Source organism: Epinephelus fuscoguttatus, linkage group LG4 (genome assembly GCF_011397635.1).
Source record: "Epinephelus fuscoguttatus linkage group LG4, E.fuscoguttatus.final_Chr_v1".
Lineage (NCBI taxonomy): Eukaryota > Metazoa > Chordata > Actinopteri > Perciformes > Serranidae > Epinephelus > Epinephelus fuscoguttatus.
Window position 1 is genome coordinate 11,633,935 of NC_064755.1, and position 20,913 is coordinate 11,654,847.

The following is a 20,913-nucleotide window of genomic DNA, read 5'->3' on the forward strand; positions in this document are numbered from 1 at the left end:
GTGTGTGTGTGTGTGTGTGTGTGTGTGTGTGTGAGAGAGAGAGAGAGAGAGAGAGAGAGAGAGAGAGAGAGAGAGAAACCCAAAACCCCAATAAATCATTTCCTTTGTCTGTAGTGTGTGGGTTGGAAGTAATTTTGTTCGAGGAAGAAAGAAAGAAAGAAAGAAAGAAAGAAAGAAAGAAAGAAAGAAAGAAAGAAAGAATGGAAATGACCACTAGGTGGCCCCATTATTCTGCAGGTTGGCTGGTTAGATGAAACAAAGAGCAGCTGGGATGAGATCATCCAACAGACTAGTGCAGACTTTTCAATATAACAATGCTTAAACTCTAAAACCAAATGACAAATAACAACAACAAAGAAAGGAGACAAAAACAGAAAACGTTAAACATTCAGCCAGTTTAAGGATGTGTCAGTGTGAGGTTGCATGCAGATACATAAATGGACATGGAAACAGGCTATACACACAGAGACACAAAACCTACATGTACATGCTAAGGTCACTAGTAAATAGGCCTACTATGTGACACACAGCACCCTATAGAGAAAACGAAAGTGCGCCTGCAGGAATGTTATGTGAATTTTCCTCAGAACACTCCAGCTTCTAAGGGCAAACATGTTTATAAATAGAAACAACTTTTTTTGTTTAGATCCTCATTTCCGTTGTGGCCCCCTGAGTCCTCTTTGTGAAATGAATAAAGTCATTTTATCTGAAGTATGTCAGGAATGTCAGTCATTATGTTTGTTATGGCATAGCTCATTGTGCCTCCCTGATAGTTAGAGACAAACACACATTAGTCAGTTATATAATGTGTTGGACTTCCGAAGCACTCATTCAGTGATTTTCCTCTCTCCTCTGAGAACTGGAGGCTCGCGGCCGCTGGCTGCTGCTGCGCCGCGGGAGCGAGTTGGAATGTATTGACGTCAGAAGGAAGCTGGACACACGCGCGTGTGTGTGTGTGTGAGTGTGTTTGCGCGCGCGCCCGAGCTGTTCAGTCCCACCACTCTGTCTTGTGTGTGTCTCTTTCTGCGGAGCGGGTGCGCGAGTACACAGCTCGAGACTCCGGGATGAATTGAAGCAGGCAGTCATGAGAAAAGTATGTGCACACATGGACATGAACATGGAGTGTTATGAAAGAGAAGGAGAACGCGGCGCTGTCGTTTTCTACGTCTGAATTCAGCGGTGACACCAAGTGTGGGTGACAGAGAGAGAGCCGTTGGCTGAGCAGCTCGCAGCTACGGGATATTTGCACAACAATGGTAAGTTGGCACCGAGGTTACTGTGTGTTCATAGCTGCCTCTTCGGTCCAGCAGCGGCGTTATGTTCCCGCGGCGCTGTCAGTGTTAGCGAGGTTGTTGGTAGCGTTTGTTTGGAGGTGTTGAGCAGCAGCCAGGAGGATGACTACATGCGTATGTGCCAACTCGGGACTGCAGTTGAGGCCAAGTGGAGAACAGCTGGCCTTAGCACAAGTGTAGTAGCCCGTAGGCAAGATTACGCAGTGTTTTGGATCTGATAAAACTGTACAGCCAAGGATATCAGCGCATATTAACACGGTGAGGCCTGCTGCTGTACACTTGGCCCAGTGGAGCTGTGAGAGGGGCTTTAAACATGTGAGGAAGAGGCTGCTGTTGTCTTTAATGGGAATAGTGATGCTGCCATGTAGTGAGAAATAAAGGACTGTTCTGTACTTATCAGGGGAGGGGGTGGCAATAAAGCCTTATTTAAGGTTCAAATAATTTTCCTTGAACCTCCCTGAGTGACTGGTGGAAATGCATGACCCTCCCTACACCATAAACTAGTTAACAGATTTTTAAAACTTAACCTTTTGATGTTTAAAAGTTCGAAGTTAAAAGCTGAAGACGAAATCCTGGAGTTGAATAAAGCCTTGGCTTTAAAGTCTTGCTGGTTAGTTCATGCAAGCTGGTTATTTTTGGCCAAATTTCAAAGTGATTTTAATGAAATGTCACTATTTTAAGCCAGATGTGGTTATGTTGTTTTCCTGAAGCATTCATCACACATGAGCTGTCCAAGGACTGTCAGTAATTTGAAAATGCAATGATAATTTCGGGTTGTACAGTGTCTGGCTATGATAAATGGTGTAAATACAACTGATTAAAATTTATATGCCTCTCCTCTAAGCCAAAATAAAAAAAACGTAAGTCCCTCCCTCGTGCTTAAAAACTATTTGAAATCCCTCCCCCTTCTTGCGGCATTAATAACCAACAGTCCCTAAGTGATAATGGTGTTGATGATGAGCTGCTTACTGTGATGAGGATGAATAGATAACGGCAATGAGCTTGACAGTGGTAAATGTATTGATGACTATGGTAATGAAGATGATGAACTTGTTACCCTGGGGAAGATCTGATGATGACATCATCAGGTATAATGCCACCTTCTGACCCTCTTAGCTAAACTAATGACCCACAAACTCACACTCTTGCTTGCGCGCGCACACACACACACACACACACACACACACACACATACATACATTATGGTTTCCTGTTACAGTATTGATTGGGCATGCCATTTGTGCTGGATGGGTGTTATTTGAGATAGAGCCAAACACAGCCCTTCAATATCGCAGACAATAAAAGAATATTTTACCCTCTACGGCTCTCGTTGTACTACAGTATAATCATATACACTGCAATCTGTTCGCAGCTACTTAGTTTAAAATTGCTCTGCCTTTTTTAAAAGATGTGACATATCAATCTATTTCTGGTCCAGTGCTAGAAGGGATGAGGCATTAGCAGAAGCTGACCTCATCGTAGCCCTTTTCCCTTTGCACCAATCATCAGCGCTGTCATTTTGTCTCATTGTGTTGTCTTTTCTTTGTCTTGCCAGGCAACTCCCCGTCACTGAGGAACTTTGCTGCCGCGCACCCCCTCCTCCCTCTGTCCTTGACACCTTCACACAACTATTTTCCGTCTCCTGTTTCTTTTAATCCCACTCTACATCTTCCTGAAGTTCTCCAGTCCTCCCTTCCCGAATCCCCTCTTTGTTCCAAACATGGACTCCTCTGGAGACGTAACCTCAGCCCAGGATGGTCATCTTGACCCCAGGAGCAGCACCGGTCGCTCTGATCTCAGCGGACTGTACCACCTGGGTCGGACGTTGGGCAGGGGTCACTTTGCTGTGGTCAAACTGGCTCGTCATGTCAACACCGGGCAACTTGTCGCCATCAAGATGATTGACAAGACAAAACTTGATGTTATGGCAACAAGCCACCTCTTACAGGAAGTGAGGTAAAAAAAACAAATTTTTCTGAAAGACTGAGGTTGAGAAGAAAAGGTCAAGTTTTTAAAAATGTCCAAAAAAATGTTTGAAAAACAGAAGTGAAAAACAACACTTTGTTGCTTTGTAGGTCAGATTTAATGGGATTTCAAACATACTGATTTTAGACTGTGTGTGATCCATCTGAATCTTATCAGAGCCAAGAATGGAACAAACGCTCCTGTCTAGATTTTAAGGCGCCCTCAAAGCATCCTTATTTAAAACTCTATTAAAAGCCAATACTCTTAGTTCCTCAGATTACCCTGACTGTTCTCACCATCGTTACTAATAACTTTCAGGTGCATGAGGCTGGTGCAGCATCCCAATGTGGTCCGCCTCTACGAGGTCATCGACACGCCCACCACCCTCTACTTGGTTATGGAGCTGGCTGAGGGGGGCGACCTCTACGACTACATCCTTCGCCATGAAGGAGGTGTAGCTGAAAGCACCGCCAAGCGTCACTTCGCCCAGATTGTGCGTGCTGTGGCGTACTGTCACCAGCTCCACGTGGTGCACCGGGACCTGAAGCCTGAGAATGTGGTGTTCTTCCCACAGCAGGGGGCGGTGAAGCTGACAGACTTTGGGTTCAGCAACTTATTTCAACCGGGGACGATGTTGGCCACCAGCTGTGGGTCGCTGGCATACTCCGCTCCAGAGATTCTGCTGGGAGAAGAGTATGATGCTCCAGCTGTGGGTGAGGAACAGATTTATTTTTTTTTAGTTCCCCAAGGTCAGTGGTTTCAGTCCTGTAGGTCAGGCCCCCCACATGGGGTCATGAGAAATCTGAAGGGTAGCAAGATAACTGACAGAAAAGAAAAGCATAAAATACTTGTGCTTTATCAAATTATGTTTATTTTGTCAGACTTTCCTCTAAATGTAGCTTATATTCTGGAATGACTAGACTCTGGTTAAACTGGTGACAACAGGTAGACACGTGACAGACCCAGACAAGCAAGTATGCGCAGGTCTCAAGTTACACACATTGTGATGCTGGCATAACACACTTGCACTTGCAGTATTATTTGTGTGAAAAGATTGACAATCCATGTGTTAATATGTAATCTGTAAATATAAAGCACCTTCCACTAATACAAAAAAAGGATTTGTCAACTCAAACACTATTTTAGTAATATAAAACAGATCTGTAAACGCACAGACAATTCCACAAATAAAAAAATATCAGCGAATATATTCAATTAATGTTCAAATAAATGAAAAGCATTTGTCAATATCTTTCTAACATACACAACTTTTCAAGAGATACTTGTGAATCCAGTTTTTATTTGCGAATTTCAGTTCTGCACTTGCAGATTTGCATTTTACACACTGAGTCAATATTTGAGTTTTTATTTGTGGAGTTTGTGTATTGGCTCTGTTTTTTTTTTGGAGATTTACAGATATTTTGTAGTTGTGGAAGTTGTTTTATATGTGCAGATTACACATTCACACGCAATTTGTTGGTCTCCCTGCACAAATGATATTAAGACAAATCAGTCTTCATACACTTGCATATATTTAAATTATATCCAGGGGCAAAATGCAACAACCCAGTCATTCTGTTCGGAGATCAGAATTTGGTGTGTTGCTGTCGAGGTAACATGGATCAAAATCTGTTGAAATGTAAAATCTTAATCAAAGTGAAATTCACCTTATCTTAACTGATTTAAGTTGATTATTTTTTACCCTGAGCAGAGCAGTCTTACTTATCTTGAGGGCCATTTAGTAACTTTTCTGATGCTTTCTATCACATGCCATGATCCTCATCAGATGCCACATCAGATTTTACCCAGTTGTCAGGGAATTGTTATGTGATAGATGCTCAAATTTCCATTTTTCCCTGAGCACTTTAAGGAATTGACCACAGACAGAGCAGCTGACAGTCATACCATACTATCAGCAGATTTTCTGTGTCCAAGGTCAAGAATGAACTTTGAGATGAAAACAAACTGAAAACATGACTAATAGTCCAAATGCCAGATTTAGCTGGAGGACTGTATAGTTTCAAATTGTGACTGTCTGCATGAGCCTGTGTGTGTGTGCATGTGTGTGTTTGCATTACACACTGTCTGTATGTGTGTGAGAGGGTTTGTGTGGCCACATTTGTCCCTTTGACCCTGTGTGTGTGTATTTTCTTGTGTCATAGTGTGTGTGTGTGTGTGTGTGTGTGTGTGTGTGTCTGCTCTGTATACCCTTTCATATGTATGTGCTTGTATTTGTATGTTCCTGTGTGTACTGTATGCATAGATATCTGTGTGCGTTTGTTTGTGTGTGTATATCCAGAAAGGATTAGTGTGTGTATCTGGGTCAGTCTAAGCAAGCCAGCCAGTCATGAGCCAACTGGGCACGTTCTGCAGTGGAACCAAACACTGCAGCTCACCACTGGTCTCTCACACTGCATAGCAAGCATTTGTGTGTGTGTGTGTGTGTGTGTGTGTGTGAGTGTGAGAGTGAGAGAAAGACAGAGATAGATAGCAGAAAGAGAAAGTGCCATGCGTCACTGTTTATCCACAGCAGAGAGGCTGGTCTGCACTGCTGGGGTCTGTGTGACATTAGAGGTGAGGCCGGCCGATAGATTGCAGGATTTGACATCATAGGAACAGGAGGAAAACTGTGGGATTTGGTCCCATGTCTCCTGGGGGGGACACACAGCGTGTTTTTTTTATCTTCTAAGCTGGACTAGGATGGATTTTGGCAGAGTGTGGGCGCTATTTATTCTGGTGACTACAAAAGCATCTGCACTGAATACAAATGTATCCCAACTGCAATTAGGCACCGTTCTTGCAGAAGGACATCTACAGCATTTGTTTTGCTGCCTGTGGCAAGGATGAGTTGCAAATGTGTCAAAACAAGTGAACATGTTATTTAGGAAACTAAAAGTCTTGAGTCTCCTTTTTCTCATATGACCTTGTTTCGTTGTCTGCTCATAATACTGAGCATGCACCAGTTTATCGGCTGAACATCGGTATCAGTTGATATTCGCCTTGTTGACTGCCATCGGCCTATCAGCTGAGCAGCTCAGCATATGACATTCACAGATGGCAGTGACTGATGTTTTATCTGTTGTGTCACATTATCAGGCTAAAGAGCAGCGCTTGAGACTAATGTCGTCCCTGGGACAATTGAAAGCATTTTTTGGCTTTTGAGACCTTTTCAGGGACACCTTCAGAATAGAAGGAGGCAGTAAACTCACTATTGACATGTCACACACCCTGTTTTTCCCCTGATAGTGCTACATTTTGAAGAACAAATCTGTGTTGAAATTGGTAAAAGGAGTGCTAGTTAACGTTAGCTGTTAGCTGCCAGTGGCCTGAGCTAAGAGGTAACAAAGGAAGTGCATCGGGCTTTGAAGTCGATTTTCAAATAGTGGAATTATAACTTGTGGGTTTTCCCATAGACTTACATTGTGAAAGAGACTTCTGTCAATAAGTGGATGATTTTTTTGAGTATCACAACCCCTGTAAAATGACTCGTCCCACCATCAGGATTCGATCCATTTTGTCTAATCACATTAAAACTCTAGAAGAGCCACATGATAAAATTATTTTAAACCCATTCAAGTTATTGGAGGGCTGAACCAGAAGTTAGCTGCTTGGTTGGGAAGAGGTAGCCACTCGGTTCACAAAGGTCTCTAGTGTGCCTGCTCTATGGGACCAATGATGCAGAAGATCCGCGTAATTTTATAACTAAGAAGTTGAACTTTATACATCCATGGGTTGCAGTGAGTTACATTATGAGGCATTCAAGCTCTATTCAGTAGAAAGGAGTATTGGGCAAAGCTAAATCATGATATCATGATGTGTTCAAATGTAATCCTTTATTTATTTATGCATTTCAGTTAGTTTTTGGAGTGAAACTGTGACTCAGTAGAGTTGTTTGAAGGAGAAATGTGTTGATGTTTTCACAGCACTATGAAATAGATATTAGAGAAGGAATTATGAGATATTATATACACTAAAAAAGCTTTTGAAGGGCTGAATGTAGGGCTGCAGCAGTATACCGGTTTCAATTATACCGTGGTATGAAAATTGTTTTCATACCGTGTACATTTGCTAATTTGTGGTATTGAAAAAAATATGCAACATGATGGAAAAAATCACCTGCATCTCCTGACTGCCTGTCAGACATGTTACACACACACTGATTTCAAGGTTCTATTAATATACAGTGTTTGTAGAACTAAAAATAACTTATTGCTTTATTCCTTTAAGAGTCATTGTAACTGATAATGATAATAGTAATTGTGTAATACCATGAAACCGGTATATTTTTGAGATGTTATCATACTGTGAAAATCCCACACTGTTGCAACCCTAGCTGAATGACTTAAAACAGTTCAGTATTTTTTTCAAAATGAAAATTTCTTTGTTTCTCTTGCACAAAAGTGGGAATAATTTACAACAACAACAGAATAGACAACAACCACAGAACATTGGTGTCCGTATCAGCCCAGTATTTCACAATCAGTGCTTCCCTAAGTAATACTCTTGGTAAGATGTTTTCTTCGTTAACCAAGGGCATGACAGGGAGTGGCCATGAAGAAACACTAATCACATGCATCCGTAACTTCAGCATGTGTTGCATTAGTTCCTTTTTTCATTTTAGTTCCTGTTTCTTTTAGTGTCCCCACGAAGGGCGTCCATTTAAATCCATTTGTGTGTGTGTGCTATTATTACATCCTCCAAGACAGTTTTCTGCTTCACCTCAACTCAAGTGCACTTCTCTGTTCTATTTTAACATGATTCAACCTGTGGATATCAGAATTACATCATCACTCTGCTAGAAATGCACACTTCCATCAGCCACCCACACACCCATAAATATATGTAGGTGTGTGTGATAATCCTGAGCTGCACAGGGGAAGAGATGTCCCTCAGTGATCTCAGCTTAGTAAGGTGACTCATAAACCCGTCTCTGTCTACACACACTCACGCACAGACACACACAGACACAGATAGACTGCTCTGTGTGTCTCTTTGATATTCCTGTCTATAAACAGACTGTGGTTTAATTCGCTGTGGTTCCTCCACTGCTAGAAGTCTTAACAGTATACATGTGCTCTGTTTGAGGACATGGTGTGCGTGTTTGATGATAGTCATATGATGTGGAGAGGAGACAGCCTTTAACAAAGATAAACACTGCCCACAGTTACATAACATCTTCCCATTACTGTGTGCACACATGTGTGAACAGTTTTTCAGGCCTAAGTGTTCATGTTAGGTTCACAGGCTTTAAGTTGGTGAAAGGTTGTCACCATTGATGTGGTTCATGTTCGTCTGCTAATGAAATAACTTTGTGTTGTCTTTTTGCTTGACCAGATGGGCTTATTTTTTGTTGTTGTAGTGATCTGCACTTAAGATTTTGATAGAACTGGGTCACCCTGGTATGTTATTTGTTGCTAAGGAGGCCACAAATTATAGTTTATATTTATATAAAACAATTTAAACATATTTGGTGAGTTATGAAAGAGCAGTGGTTGGCGATATAGAAACAGAAAATGTCAGATAAGAAGGGAGGAAGGCCTACATTGGTGGACTATGTTCTTAGCAGGAGGAAGTTCTGCATTTGACAGATACTGAAAGCCTCCCTGGGCGTCAGCTACACTCTCCTATCTATGCTATGAGGTACAGAAGCATTAAATGTGTTTATAATATGAAGATTTGCTTTAAGTGCATTAACTTTGTTAAGGGAAGCAGCTGATGGTGGCATGCTTTGCTATTTTCTGTGCCTATTCTGTTGTTTTGTGGTCCAATTGTCTTATAAACTTCAGTAACTGAGCCAAGTAGACAGTTATTTTTTTACAGTGCAGAGCTGCTTTTTAAAACAGACTTTGGTGTCAGTCCTTTAAAGAGCATTTACAAGATGAGGAAGATGAATCAAAATAAGTCAGACACAGTAATGAAGTCTGAGGTCAAGTTAAGTTAGAGCTCTCTGATGTGCTGTCCAGTATCCACAAAGTGTGATGTATTGACCCACAGCAAAAAGTTTCATTTAGAATAATGACTTTCCATGCCGCCTCTGTGGCTGCCTGCAACAGAGTTGATGCCACTCATTTCTCTGCTCCAGGGCGGAGGGTGATGCTTGCTTGTTGCCCAGCTGGGAGCAGCTCATGGAAAGCCCCTTTATAAAATCCCATTCAGATCAAAAAATAGTTGGATAATCATTTTTCAGACAAAACCTCTTTGTCAGTGTTTTTATATCAACCTGAGGGCTGTTTATATCAACAAGGACTTGTAAGTGGAGCTTGTAAAACCCAAAACCAGAACACCGCCGCTTGATGTGTTGGAAATATAACAGAGCAGACAACAAACCATCTCTCTTAGCAACAAAATCCAAAAACAGTAACATCACTTTGGGGGGAAATTACACAACACTAAACTGAGTCATTAAGGAACAGCATGTGAGTGTGTGAGTGAGTGTGTGTAAAGGAGGAGCTAAAGACACATGAAGTTGACATCAGTTGTCCTTCTTATTGTTCTGACTACAAACTTAAAGCTGTGGTTGGTAACTTTTATAAAAATAAGTGTTTGTCATATTTGCTGAAACTGTGACTTTATCCACACAGTAGTACGTGAGAGAGATAGACTGTGAAAAAAATCATGTTCCTCCACCTCCTCTTAGTGTTCCTAATGGAATATTCAAGAATCCAACAACCAGTCAGAGCCGAGAATTCTCTAAGGCAGCCGTCAATCATGTCAGTCACTGCTTGTGAATTTTGGTCAAACAAGGCAGCGCTGATCGAATGTGGATTAAGATTTCGTCACAGGATCGCATTTTATCGTTGCAGATGTTTTCAAGAACATTTTAGTGTACTGTTTAGCTGTGAAATGAGAAAGTTTGTGACCCAGCTGCCATGTTAAAAACCCAAAACCAAGCACCGCGCACCAGCTGTTGCACAGTAGACTAAAATATTTCTGAAAACATTTGAGATGATAAATTAGCGATGTAGTAACAGAATCTCAATTCATATTTGATCAGCAAAGCTTAGTTTGACAGTTTGACAGCTGCGTTAGTGACTTCTCCAATTGGTTGTTTTTGGTTCAGCCATAGTGGATTCTTGTAAATGCCATTAGAAGCACTATGAGGAGGAGGAACATGATTTTTTTTATATAAATAATCTGTGTCATGTACTGCTATATGGATGTAGTGACAGTTTAAGCAAATATGACAAAAACTTAATTTTATAAAAGTTTAAATCTGTCTTTTGTAAGTCAAATATTAAAAAAGTTATAATTGCTGTCTTGCTGATATTTTAAGAGCACCTAACATGCCTTACATTACCCATTAACCTCATCTGATTCTCAAGAAATAGTGCAGTGTTAGACAGATCGGAGTGGGATTTACACCCAAGCTACTCTAATGTCACTAGGAGGTGGCTACAAGGACTCAAAAAAGTAGTGACAATCATGTCTATGCTATATCAGTTAAAGAAAAATGCACCTCTGTTCTGTACATAGTCCTCCGTTTCCCAGCTTTATCAGGACCAATATATCAGAGTTGAAAGATAATCATGTCAGAATAATGAAATTTGTCAAGATCATGAGGAAAAATGGCTCAATAATAGGTCCAGTTTATATGATAAAGTGTGTTTATCAGTGACTGATGACCTGAATGCACCATTAATATGTTACTGCCTTGCAATGGATGTTGGGATATTTCAGTTTTGTCCTCCAAATGTGGGCAAAAAGGGCTGCATTCTTTGTCTGAACTTGGAGGTCCCTTTGGAACAAGGCTGACTTAGCTGACCCTTTATGACGTATTTGGTCTTGAAATGCGCACATTAAAGAGGCAGCCCCTAAAAAGGACCACAGCCAACCACAAAACCAGGACCATGCATTCTGTTGCTGAACTCTGCGCACAAACTTTTTCAGCTAACATCTGGTTTATACAGTGTGTGTGTGTGTGTGTGTGTGTGTGTGTGTGTGTGTGTGTGTGTGTGTGTGTGTGGAGTTGATGTTTGTGCTGTCAGCAGGCAACTAATGCATGGTGAGAAAGTGTGATATTCCCCAGCGAGCAGAGAAGAGTACACTCCCAGCACTCAGTGGCTTCTCCTCCCTGTTGCATAACACTTCTCTTGACCGAAAAGAGCGTGCTCGTGAGCGTGCATGTGAGTGTACATTGTATGGCAAGGACTGAGGGCTGTTGTTTGGACCATCATGAGTATAATGTGGGACAATGGCTGATGTTTATCACACATGGGACTGGTACGTGAGAATCTATGGACAGATATGGATCTGAATGAACCACAGTGTCTGGATTTTTATTGTGCACTGAAAGTAGATTCATGAATCCCTGTCCGTCTGATCTGCTTATGATATTATAATGAAAATGTTTTTCTACAAAGGCAGGTCTTTACTGATATCACTATGTTTTATTGCTTATTAATGTCACTGTAAAATCTTATGAACCTGCCAACTGTCCAGATCTCAGCAATGCAAGGATTATCTGTATCCTAAAACTTGTACATATCACACTATTACATGTGTTAAATAGTAAGAACTAATTGACAAACTGTTTGCACAAACAGTGATACTGCATTCATATCTCATCTAATGCTCTGCATCTACATATCAGAAAAGAATTTTGATATCAGCTTTATAATAAAGTTGATATCAAGTATTTTTTGTTCCATTTTTTCCAGCAGTTATAAGATCATAAATGTCAGACTTAGTTATACTCACACTGTTGCCGTGCCCGCAGCTCTTTGAGGCTGTACTGAGGCACAGTGGTAATGTGAGATAAATGCTAATGTCAGCATGCTAACATGCTCACAATGACAATTCCAACATGTTGATGTTTAGCAGGTGTAATGTTATCACCTTCACCATCTTGGTTTAGCATGTTAACACACTATAACAGTGTACCAAGGCAACAGTGCTGATGGATTGATTAATAAACTGGCCGACTGGGCACAGGCCCAGGGCCCAGAGTGTCACAGGCCCTCTGGCTCTGGCCCTCTGGATGACATAAAATGAATATCACAGAGAAAAATGTCCACAAAGATGCAAATGAACTGCAAAGAGACACAAAACAACCAAAAAATACACAAAATTACCTTAAAGAGGGAGCATGACTACAAAGAGACACAAAACACCAACAAGGCAGCAACACTGTCTCACTCCTAACTCGTCAAATACCGACATTTGGTCAGCGTCCCTACATGGTAAAATGTGACTCATCAGGTACTCCTCCTGTGTCAGTTTTGAGTACCCAGGGACAGAGTGTCAATTTGTGCTCATTACATGCATTGTGCCTTTTCAAAATAAACCTCTGTTTGCACAGGATATGTACAGTTTTGGCTCATTAAATGCATAAAGTCTTTTTCAAAATAAACTTACAACATAGGTAGGTTTACTTCCTTAGGTTTAGGCAACACTAGCACAGGGTTAGGTTGAGAAAAAAAAATTAATTTTTTCGCTTAAAATAAGTATGTTTGTTACTAACATAACGTAACGTCAGCTGACATACGTCACTAGCACAGCATGCTACACATATTAACACACTATGTTGTGTTAAAATAACTTGAACTTGATTGAATTATGGTTTCACACGGGACACTAACAGCAGGCTCCTGGGTGAAAGTCCGGAGTTTGTTTGACCCATCCACCTCCCCTGCCACCAGCCCTATGCAGACTTTGCCAGTCTTTATACTTTGGTAGTCACCCGCAGCATCAAAAAATGCAGCTGCCAGGGGAGTGTCTACCTAAGGATGCCTCTGTGCATTGGTGGCTGATGCTGAGGTCTACTGACCAAGCATCAGTATTTGATGAGTTGGGAGTGAGACTAGGTTGGCCAAACCACCACAAAGTCTATGTGTGTTGCTCCTACATAAGAAATGTGTTGGGGCGTTCATGTCTGTGCCCAGGGGCCCATTGTCTCATAATCCATCCACAACAGTGCTGACATTGCTAATGATGTTAACCAGCTTGGAACCAGAGGATGGGCGCTAAACTTTTGTCAGGATGCCATCCCCATATCAGCAAGCTAGCCAGTGGATAAACACATGCTCTAAACTGCACATGCAGACAGACTGGTTTACTAGATCAAAAGACAGAGAAGCTTGGATTACCACGCACACGCAGGTAGCATTTATTGTCTGTTTAGGACGCCATTACTCCACTCTATCTTTACATAGCAAAGAGTGGTTTGCTGCTATATTTATGCACTGAATATTGCGAACAGAGCCTTTAACTACAGCTGAGGCTGATCAGAATGTCAATAGTTTTGGAGGTATTTGGTCATAAATCAGAATATTGAAAAGATAAAAAATATGACCTTATGAGGAAAACAGAGACATTAGGATTTCATCCTGTGGAGATCATGGATGTTTGTTCAGAGTTTGATATCAGTCTATCCTGAGAGTTATTGAGATATTTTAGCTACAGCACTGGCATGGCTAATACATAATGAGACAAAAGGTGCTGTTGTTCATTAGGGTTAGGTAAACATCATAAACACATACAGTATTAAAAATACATGTGGATGCAGAGAATGTAAAAAAATGCAAAGAATCCCTCTTAAGTAAAAAAAAAAAAGGCCTTTTGTTTCTTCTCCTTTGATCTAACCTGAGTACAGCAGAACAGCAGCCAGGGGAGAAAACAGAATATGTAAAGAACACTAAAAATGGTCAAACTGTGAGTTAAAGTGAAAATGTAGTGAGAAGTCAATGAGCAACATTTTTTAAATTCATGTGCTGTGACTCATGTGCTTCTGTGTTTTAATATAGGAGTTCAGTGCTCGCTGTAAAACTCCGTGTTGACAAAACTGCTGAAAGATTAAGAAAGCTAAAACTAGGGTAAAAGACCAAGGTCGAAAATAACTGGAACTGTCCTTCAGCTGACTCGAAACAAATGTGATATTAGCAGAGGCAGTGTTTATTAGGTACGTGACCTGGCTTTATTTCTAGTGTTACATCAGGGTTAACACACGATGTGAACAGCGTGTGCCATGTTCCCTTTTTCCAGTGTTTGGTAGAAACACAGGGAGAGACAGAAGGAAAAAAAAGGGAGAGCAAGATCATTCTCAGAATAGCACACCACCACAACAAGCCCTCTGTTTGTTATGGCCTTCAGCCCTCAGCACTCATTCCCATGCATGTGTGTGTGTGTGTGTGTGTGTGTGTGTGTGTGTGTGTTGCCTTGAACTGGCCGCTGCAGTGTTCTCGCTTGGTTCAGGGTGTTCTGAGTTTGCATGGAGCTCCTGTCAGTGCGCCTCCGTGAGGATGCTAGGGGGAGGGAGGGAGAGGGGGAGGAAGGAAAGGGAGGAGATAGGAAAAGAACACACAGTCAGCAATGTTGGTCAGCACCAGGAAGCCTGTGCGTGTGTGTGTGTGTGTGTGTCATCGTGTGTCATCGTCGGTGTGTTTGATTCAGGGGTCAAGAGCACTGAGCCCAGCCGTCTGCAGCGTGGGCCTCAAAATTTACACGCAGAAACCCGGTCACCCAGCTGTTACTCACACACTTTCCTCCTGAATTTTCTCACGTCCTGGAGGAACAACCTAATGTAACCTCATGGACCACTTGGCAAGAACACTGCTATGTTTCCTTCCCTGACCCTTGACCTCTCTGTGAAGGGTGTGAAGGAGGTATGGGAAAATAGAATCAATAAATAATGCTGTTATTTTGACCGTGATCCAGAGTTGATCCTTTTATGTGGATTTATAGAATAGTGTCAGGCCTTCACCTTGTCTGTGTGCTGCTTTAGAAAACAACTGCAGGGGTGTTTTCAAGTCAAATTCAAAAGGGACATTTATTTTTAAAATCCCTAATGAAGCTCACAGAATTCTAAATATGATCTGATAGCAGAGGGATTTTGGGCTTTTTTAAGGCCTGACATGATTTGCTATTTAAGGCTAATTTTTGTGCTGTTCTGTGTGCACGTGTGTGTGTGTTCCAGATATCTGGTCTCTTGGGGTGATCCTGTACATGTTGGTGTGCGGAGTCCCTCCCTTCCAGGAAACCAACGACAGCGAGACTCTGGTCATGATTCTGGACTGTCGCTACTGCGTCCCAGAGCATGTTTCAGATGACTGCAAAGAGTGAGTACTGATTAATGACACTAGCGTTAAACCATGGCAATCATTGGCACGTCCGTCTCTGATCACAGCTTTAGAAAAAAGAGTTAAATGTAAAATACAAAGATTTTATTATCTTTGCAGTTTTATTTCTTGATTGCAAATTGAATTTTCATTAAAGGCTCGTTCTGCTCCCAAAGGTTTGCTGCTGTGCAATACATGTGTTGGGTCACTCCATCTTAAGAAGCTGCTGACCGTAAAATCATCTCATTAGCGTGCGTTTCAGTGGATAATGTTAGCGTCCTCGTTATCTCACAGGCTTCTCCACCCTGCTGCAAATAGAGTTTCTTGCTAAAACAGTGAACACTTTTTGGGCTTTAAACAGTGAGTGTTATCTGTCAAATATTTTTGCTTTTGCTGTCTTTAATACAAAACATCTGTCTCACCATGTTTCAGTCCTGTCGGAGGCACACAGAAACACCCCGGAACAAAATACAACTCACATGTACTCGTGTGTCTTCTCACCTCACCTTCACTCCTCACACCTCCAATCCAAACACACACGCTGTCCTCAGCTCACACGACTGCAGGGTAAACATCAGCACAGTTTAATCTGCTGCTGCAGCTTTGGAGAGCAAATGACATTAGTCTGAGATTTAAAAAAAAACAAAAAAAAAACCTCAAAGCACAGTCTTCCAGATAATTTCACTAGGTCAGTATTGACTTAACAGAGGAATAATCAATAGAGGAAGTAGATGGTTGGCAAGGGTTTATGAAATCTAAATGGAAATTCAGATCCACATTAAAAAGCACTGACCCCTTTTACATTTGTTGTTAAAATCCAAATGCCTGTACAAGGGTATCTACAGGTCTTGAAAGTCTTCTCAAACAAGGCCGTAGAAGATATTTAAAAGTCTGCAGGCAGGGATGTTAAAATGTTTTTGTATCTGATTGCAGGCTTCATCGCAGATTAAAACAATATTGTTAGTTTAATCAGTGGATTGTGTGTGCAGAAGGCTGTTCAGTCTTTGTCAGAGCACCCTCAGACCTCTAACAAGCACTGTCACTACAGCGAGCTCCACTAGCAAGGAAGCTCATTGATTCATAACGGGCAAGTGTCAGTTTTTGCCAAAAAATACATGAATTTACATTAATTAATCATTTTTAATTGCTTAATCCATCCATCCATTTTCTGCTGCTTATGCAGGTCGCATTAACATAATTAATTTATCATCAGAAATAATTGTTGTACTGCCAGGAAGTTATGAAACAATGTGATAATTCCAGGTCATATTTACTCTCCTGGTTTTCCAACATACTTAACTGTGAGAGATAAATTGGTCTTTAAAAATCTTATATTTAACCTGGTGAACTCAGACAAAACCCTGTAGGTAGAATAAAAAAAAAAGTATCATATCTTGTCATCTAGGTGGTGGGGCAAGCTTTTCTACACAAATCAAATGAAAACACGGAAACCAACAATTAGTTGATCCCGCCAACAAGTAGAGTGTGTGTATCCCAAGCCTGATACAGCTGTTTCCTCTGTGCCATTGAGCTCCATTGTTTCCCAAACAGTATTAAAGACACATTTATAATCAGATTGACGTACACAATAATTACATAACCTCATGTTATTGTGCTTCTTTTTTTCTGGACCAGTCTTGTAATGTAATGTTATGTAATGTTACGGTTTATAAAGCAGAAAAAAATCTGAATTCAAACAAAACACATTAGTTAGACACACAGTTGCACTGGCTGACGAGTGATGTGTCATCATTACCATGAGCACAAACTGTGATTATTTTAAGTTAGGGCCAAGCAATGGCCCTACATGACATTGGATTTTCTCCATATTACCCTGTTCTTATCCTACATACACCAGTATGGAGGCATACATACTCACCAAAGCAACAAATGTGTCTTAATTTGCAGTCAGAAATATCCCCCTCAAGACAGACTATATAATCCTGTTTGAATAATGTTTTGTAAAATCAACAGTGCCCAGCTGTTTGAGGACGTTACTGAGCCTTTTTTGTAAAGGCTTTTTTGGAAAGTCAGTGGCACTGACACAAAGACTAACACATTGTTGTTTTGGTCTTCTCATTGGATTGACTCTGTAGACAATGAGAAAAACATGGAACAAACCCAATATTATCTAAACATGAGCATACATACATCCAGGATGGTGAAACTGGCATTTTAAAAATACTGAAACATGACATTATGTGAATTTATGTAACAGTGGTTGGTGCGGTTTGCAGCTTGCAGAACAGCAGTGCAGCTTGCACATGTAAAACACTGGCTACATCTCTTTGCAGATCTTGCTCTGAAAGCTTCCTGAATGAATGCCTTGATACACTGATTTCCTGTTCTCTAGAAGGCAACAGGCAGAAAGTACCCTCAACCCAGTGGTTTGTTAGATTATCTGCAGCAGCAAACACATCCTGGTACATCTGAACCAGCACTTGTCATATGACTTAGCCCTGAGCCACATGATGGCGTATTTGATTACAGAAGGGGAGCAGAATGGAACAGAACAACCTTCTGGACATTAAACTTAAACAGGTTTCAGGGAATTTCAGTAAGATGTGTGGAGAAGACAGATCAGATCTTAATCAGCTCATTGTCTGTGTGAATTCATTTGCTGTAATGGCTGATCATCCAAATGTGATGCAGAAAATAAAGCAAGCAAACCGCAGCTCGTATCATCTCCATGAAACAATAAACCTCTCTGTGTTTTCCCCCGTCAGTCTGATCTCCAGGATGCTCCAGAAAGACCCGTCTCGCCGCGCCTCACTTGAAGAGATTGAGGCCCATCACTGGCTGCAGGGGCTGGATGACGCCCTGCTCAGCCCAGAGGCCCCACCATACTGGCTCTCAGGGGCCCTCTCACCCAGCTCCCCCCGCTTAGGTTTACCTGAGTGTGGTGACCTGCTTGCCACGAGGCCCCAGTCTCAGCAGGTCTTCCCTGGCCCCTGGCAGCCCAGCCTCAGCTTTACCCTCCGTCAGCCTCCGGCTGAAGAGCCCCCAGTCGCCAAGAACCTGCCTGCACTACAGCAGATCTGTGAGGAAGAAGAGGAAGAGGAAGAGGAAGAGGAGGGCAGTTTGGCAAAAGAGGGTGAAGGTTTGGTATCTTTGTCGGTAGCAGAGCCAGAACAAGAAGCTGAGGAGATGGTTGATGGTGCAGATGATCAGGAGTGCAGGGAAAAGGAACAAGAACTAGGGAGCTTAGAGGAGATAGTGAAGGAGGAAGAGGAGGAGCAGGAAGAGATGGAGGAGATGGAAATAGAGAAAGAAAACAGTGGGTGCGTGATTTCAGACCAACCAGTCAGTCATGGAGACAAGCCTGTCTGTCAGACATCTGAAGTCCCTCCGCCATCTCTTCCTGGTTTTGGGGTGCCGTGCTGTCAGGGGCAGCCAGACTCCACAAACTCAGAGGAAGAAAAGGACGGGGAAACAGAGCCGAACAACAACACCAACAAACCTCCTCCTCTCCTCCCTGAATCCTCTGCGCCCTCCATCCCCGCGTCCTCCTCTGGACTCATCCTGAACGAGAAGGAGGCGAGGGCGAAGGAAATGAGAAGGGAATCAGAACAAGACGACAAAACAGAGGAGGGCGGAAGAGATGACCTCTCGACAGACAGATCTCAACCCCACAATGCACCGGGGACGCGTGATGAGGCCGCTCCGAGGGTGGAGCAGGGGAAGCGACACAGCATAAAGCTGCGTGAGAGACTCTTTCAGTTCCCTCTGTGTGAGAAAGCTCTTGCCTTTAACATACCGACTCACAACAAGCCCAAGATCCTGCCGCTGGCTCAGTACAACTGCTGCCACGTGCTATAAGTGCAACTGTGCTGCCTGTGATGTGCTGCTCGCTCGCTTGGGATGTGCAGACTGTTTAGCAGCAGGCAGGTGGTCGGCTGCAGAGCACATACCTTGTGAAGTGGCAAACCGCTGCGCTGCCCGCTGAGCCTTTCTGCTGCAGAGACCTTGAGGCGGGAGAGGAAAGGCCCTCAGCATGCAAACACCAGGATGGGACGTGTACAGCTTCATACCTACAAAGTCCTAGCATTGTGCTCATGTAATAAACATTGTATTAAGCTAGAGGTGGTGTACAGCACAGTAGTCAGACTTAGTAGAACCTCATGCATTTGCTGCTGTTACAGGAGCAACCATAGAATTACAATGACTAGACTGTGTCCAATCTGTAGCTTAGAAACAATACTGGACCTACAGGAAGGAAAGGAGGCTGACGAGGAGAGCGAGAGACAGACGTAAAGGGTGCAACAGTTTTTATTGAATAAGCTATAGTCTGTTTTGTTTGTTTAAAAGGTGCCTACAACGATGAAATGGGTTTCACACTGTACATGGCCACTGTGTCACTTTGGTTCTGACTGTAAAAAGCTCCAAGGGTCAGAATGGTCCAGTAGATCCACGATTTCATATTTTGTAATATATGAATTAGAATGAACTTTGAACCAGCTTCTGCTACAGAGTAGCATTCGTTTCCTCTTCCCTTTGCACAACCTGCTTCTCTCTTTGGTTTAAAAGCTCTTAATATAAGCTCTATTAAAGAAAGACTGAGACTGTTATGATATATGATATATGATACTGTGTAATATATGCCTAAGACTGAGATGATGATATGATTTTCTGTTCTCTTAATCCTAAAGTCTGATTGATATAATGACTTGTCCTAACACACTGTATAATACTGTTGATAGGATCATTGATCATTGATTGGGATGCAGGTCTTCCATTGTATTTGAACTTCTTCTTTTATTCATACTGAACAGTTTAACAGTCTTATTTTGGATGTGCAGAAATGAAGTTCGTTGATCTTTTTTTTTTATTATAACGTGACAAAGGTATTAATTCTCTGAAGAGATACGTGACTTTGTGCATGTTATTACTGTTATTTATCACAATATACCTCCATGTGTCTTGGATCTGACAGGACATTGTTCTTGTGTAACTGTAAGTACCTTGAGGTAAACGTCTGAATGATGAATTGCACACAGTACAACTACTGTAGCTGATAGCTTTGTACAAACAGTATCCCTGTACTGATGGATAGATTTGTTAGTCATCCAGACGGAATGATGTGATATGTCATTGTGTAGCTGAGGAGTCCCTCTGTATGGTATTATTTTACCATATAATGCCTCTGTGTGTTTCTGTATTTTCTCATTCGCACTGTATTTTTCCTCTTTCGAAGGCGAGACAAGAAATGAAATGTTTTGTAAAGTTAAAGAAGGCCAAAGCTATAAACTACATCTTCCTCCTATAGTTCAGTAAACACAGTGTATTCCTGTCAGTCACTGCAGCTTCACGGGTACAACACATTGGGTTATTAACGTGTGTCCTGTGATGGGACGCTCGCCGCCTTCTGTATAAACGGAGCGGATGTCACGTGAAATCAGATTATCACTCGCATTTCATCAGCCGTGGAAGCATATAATCTGTGCAGAGGAGGGATAAAATCTCATTATTTGTCCCTGTGTGACTGCAGCCTGTCTCTCTTCAGTGTGTCTGTGTCTACTGACCTGCATTGTAACTAGGACCACGTCTCTATGGAGCCATGAACTTATTTTTCTGTATTTATTTATTAAAATGGATTAAATCAA

At 41.9% G+C, this 20,913-nt stretch overlaps 1 protein-coding gene across 1 annotated transcript; it reads left to right on the forward strand.

Moving 5' to 3' along the window:
• The first annotated feature begins 931 nt into the window (after positions 1–931).
• snrkb (SNF related kinase b) lies at positions 932–20,913 on the forward strand. Its single transcript, XM_049573936.1, has 5 exons — positions 932–1,256; positions 2,848–3,248; positions 3,576–3,970; positions 15,169–15,310; positions 18,037–20,913. Exons 2-5 carry the CDS (start codon positions 3,013–3,015, stop codon positions 19,127–19,129), a joined length of 1,866 nt encoding a protein of 621 aa, XP_049429893.1. The 5' UTR covers positions 932–1,256; positions 2,848–3,012; the 3' UTR covers positions 19,130–20,913.

Coding starts and splice junctions, on each gene's coding strand:
- snrkb (XM_049573936.1), top strand. CDS start 3,013: ATGGACTCCTCTGGAGACGTAACCTCAGCCCAGGATGGTCATCTTGAC. Junction 3,249..3,575: donor CACCTCTTACAGGAAGTGAG/GTAAAAAAAACA, acceptor AATAACTTTCAG/GTGCATGAGGCTGGTGCAGC. Junction 15,311..18,036: donor GTTTCAGATGACTGCAAAGA/GTGAGTACTGAT, acceptor TTCCCCCGTCAG/TCTGATCTCCAGGATGCTCC.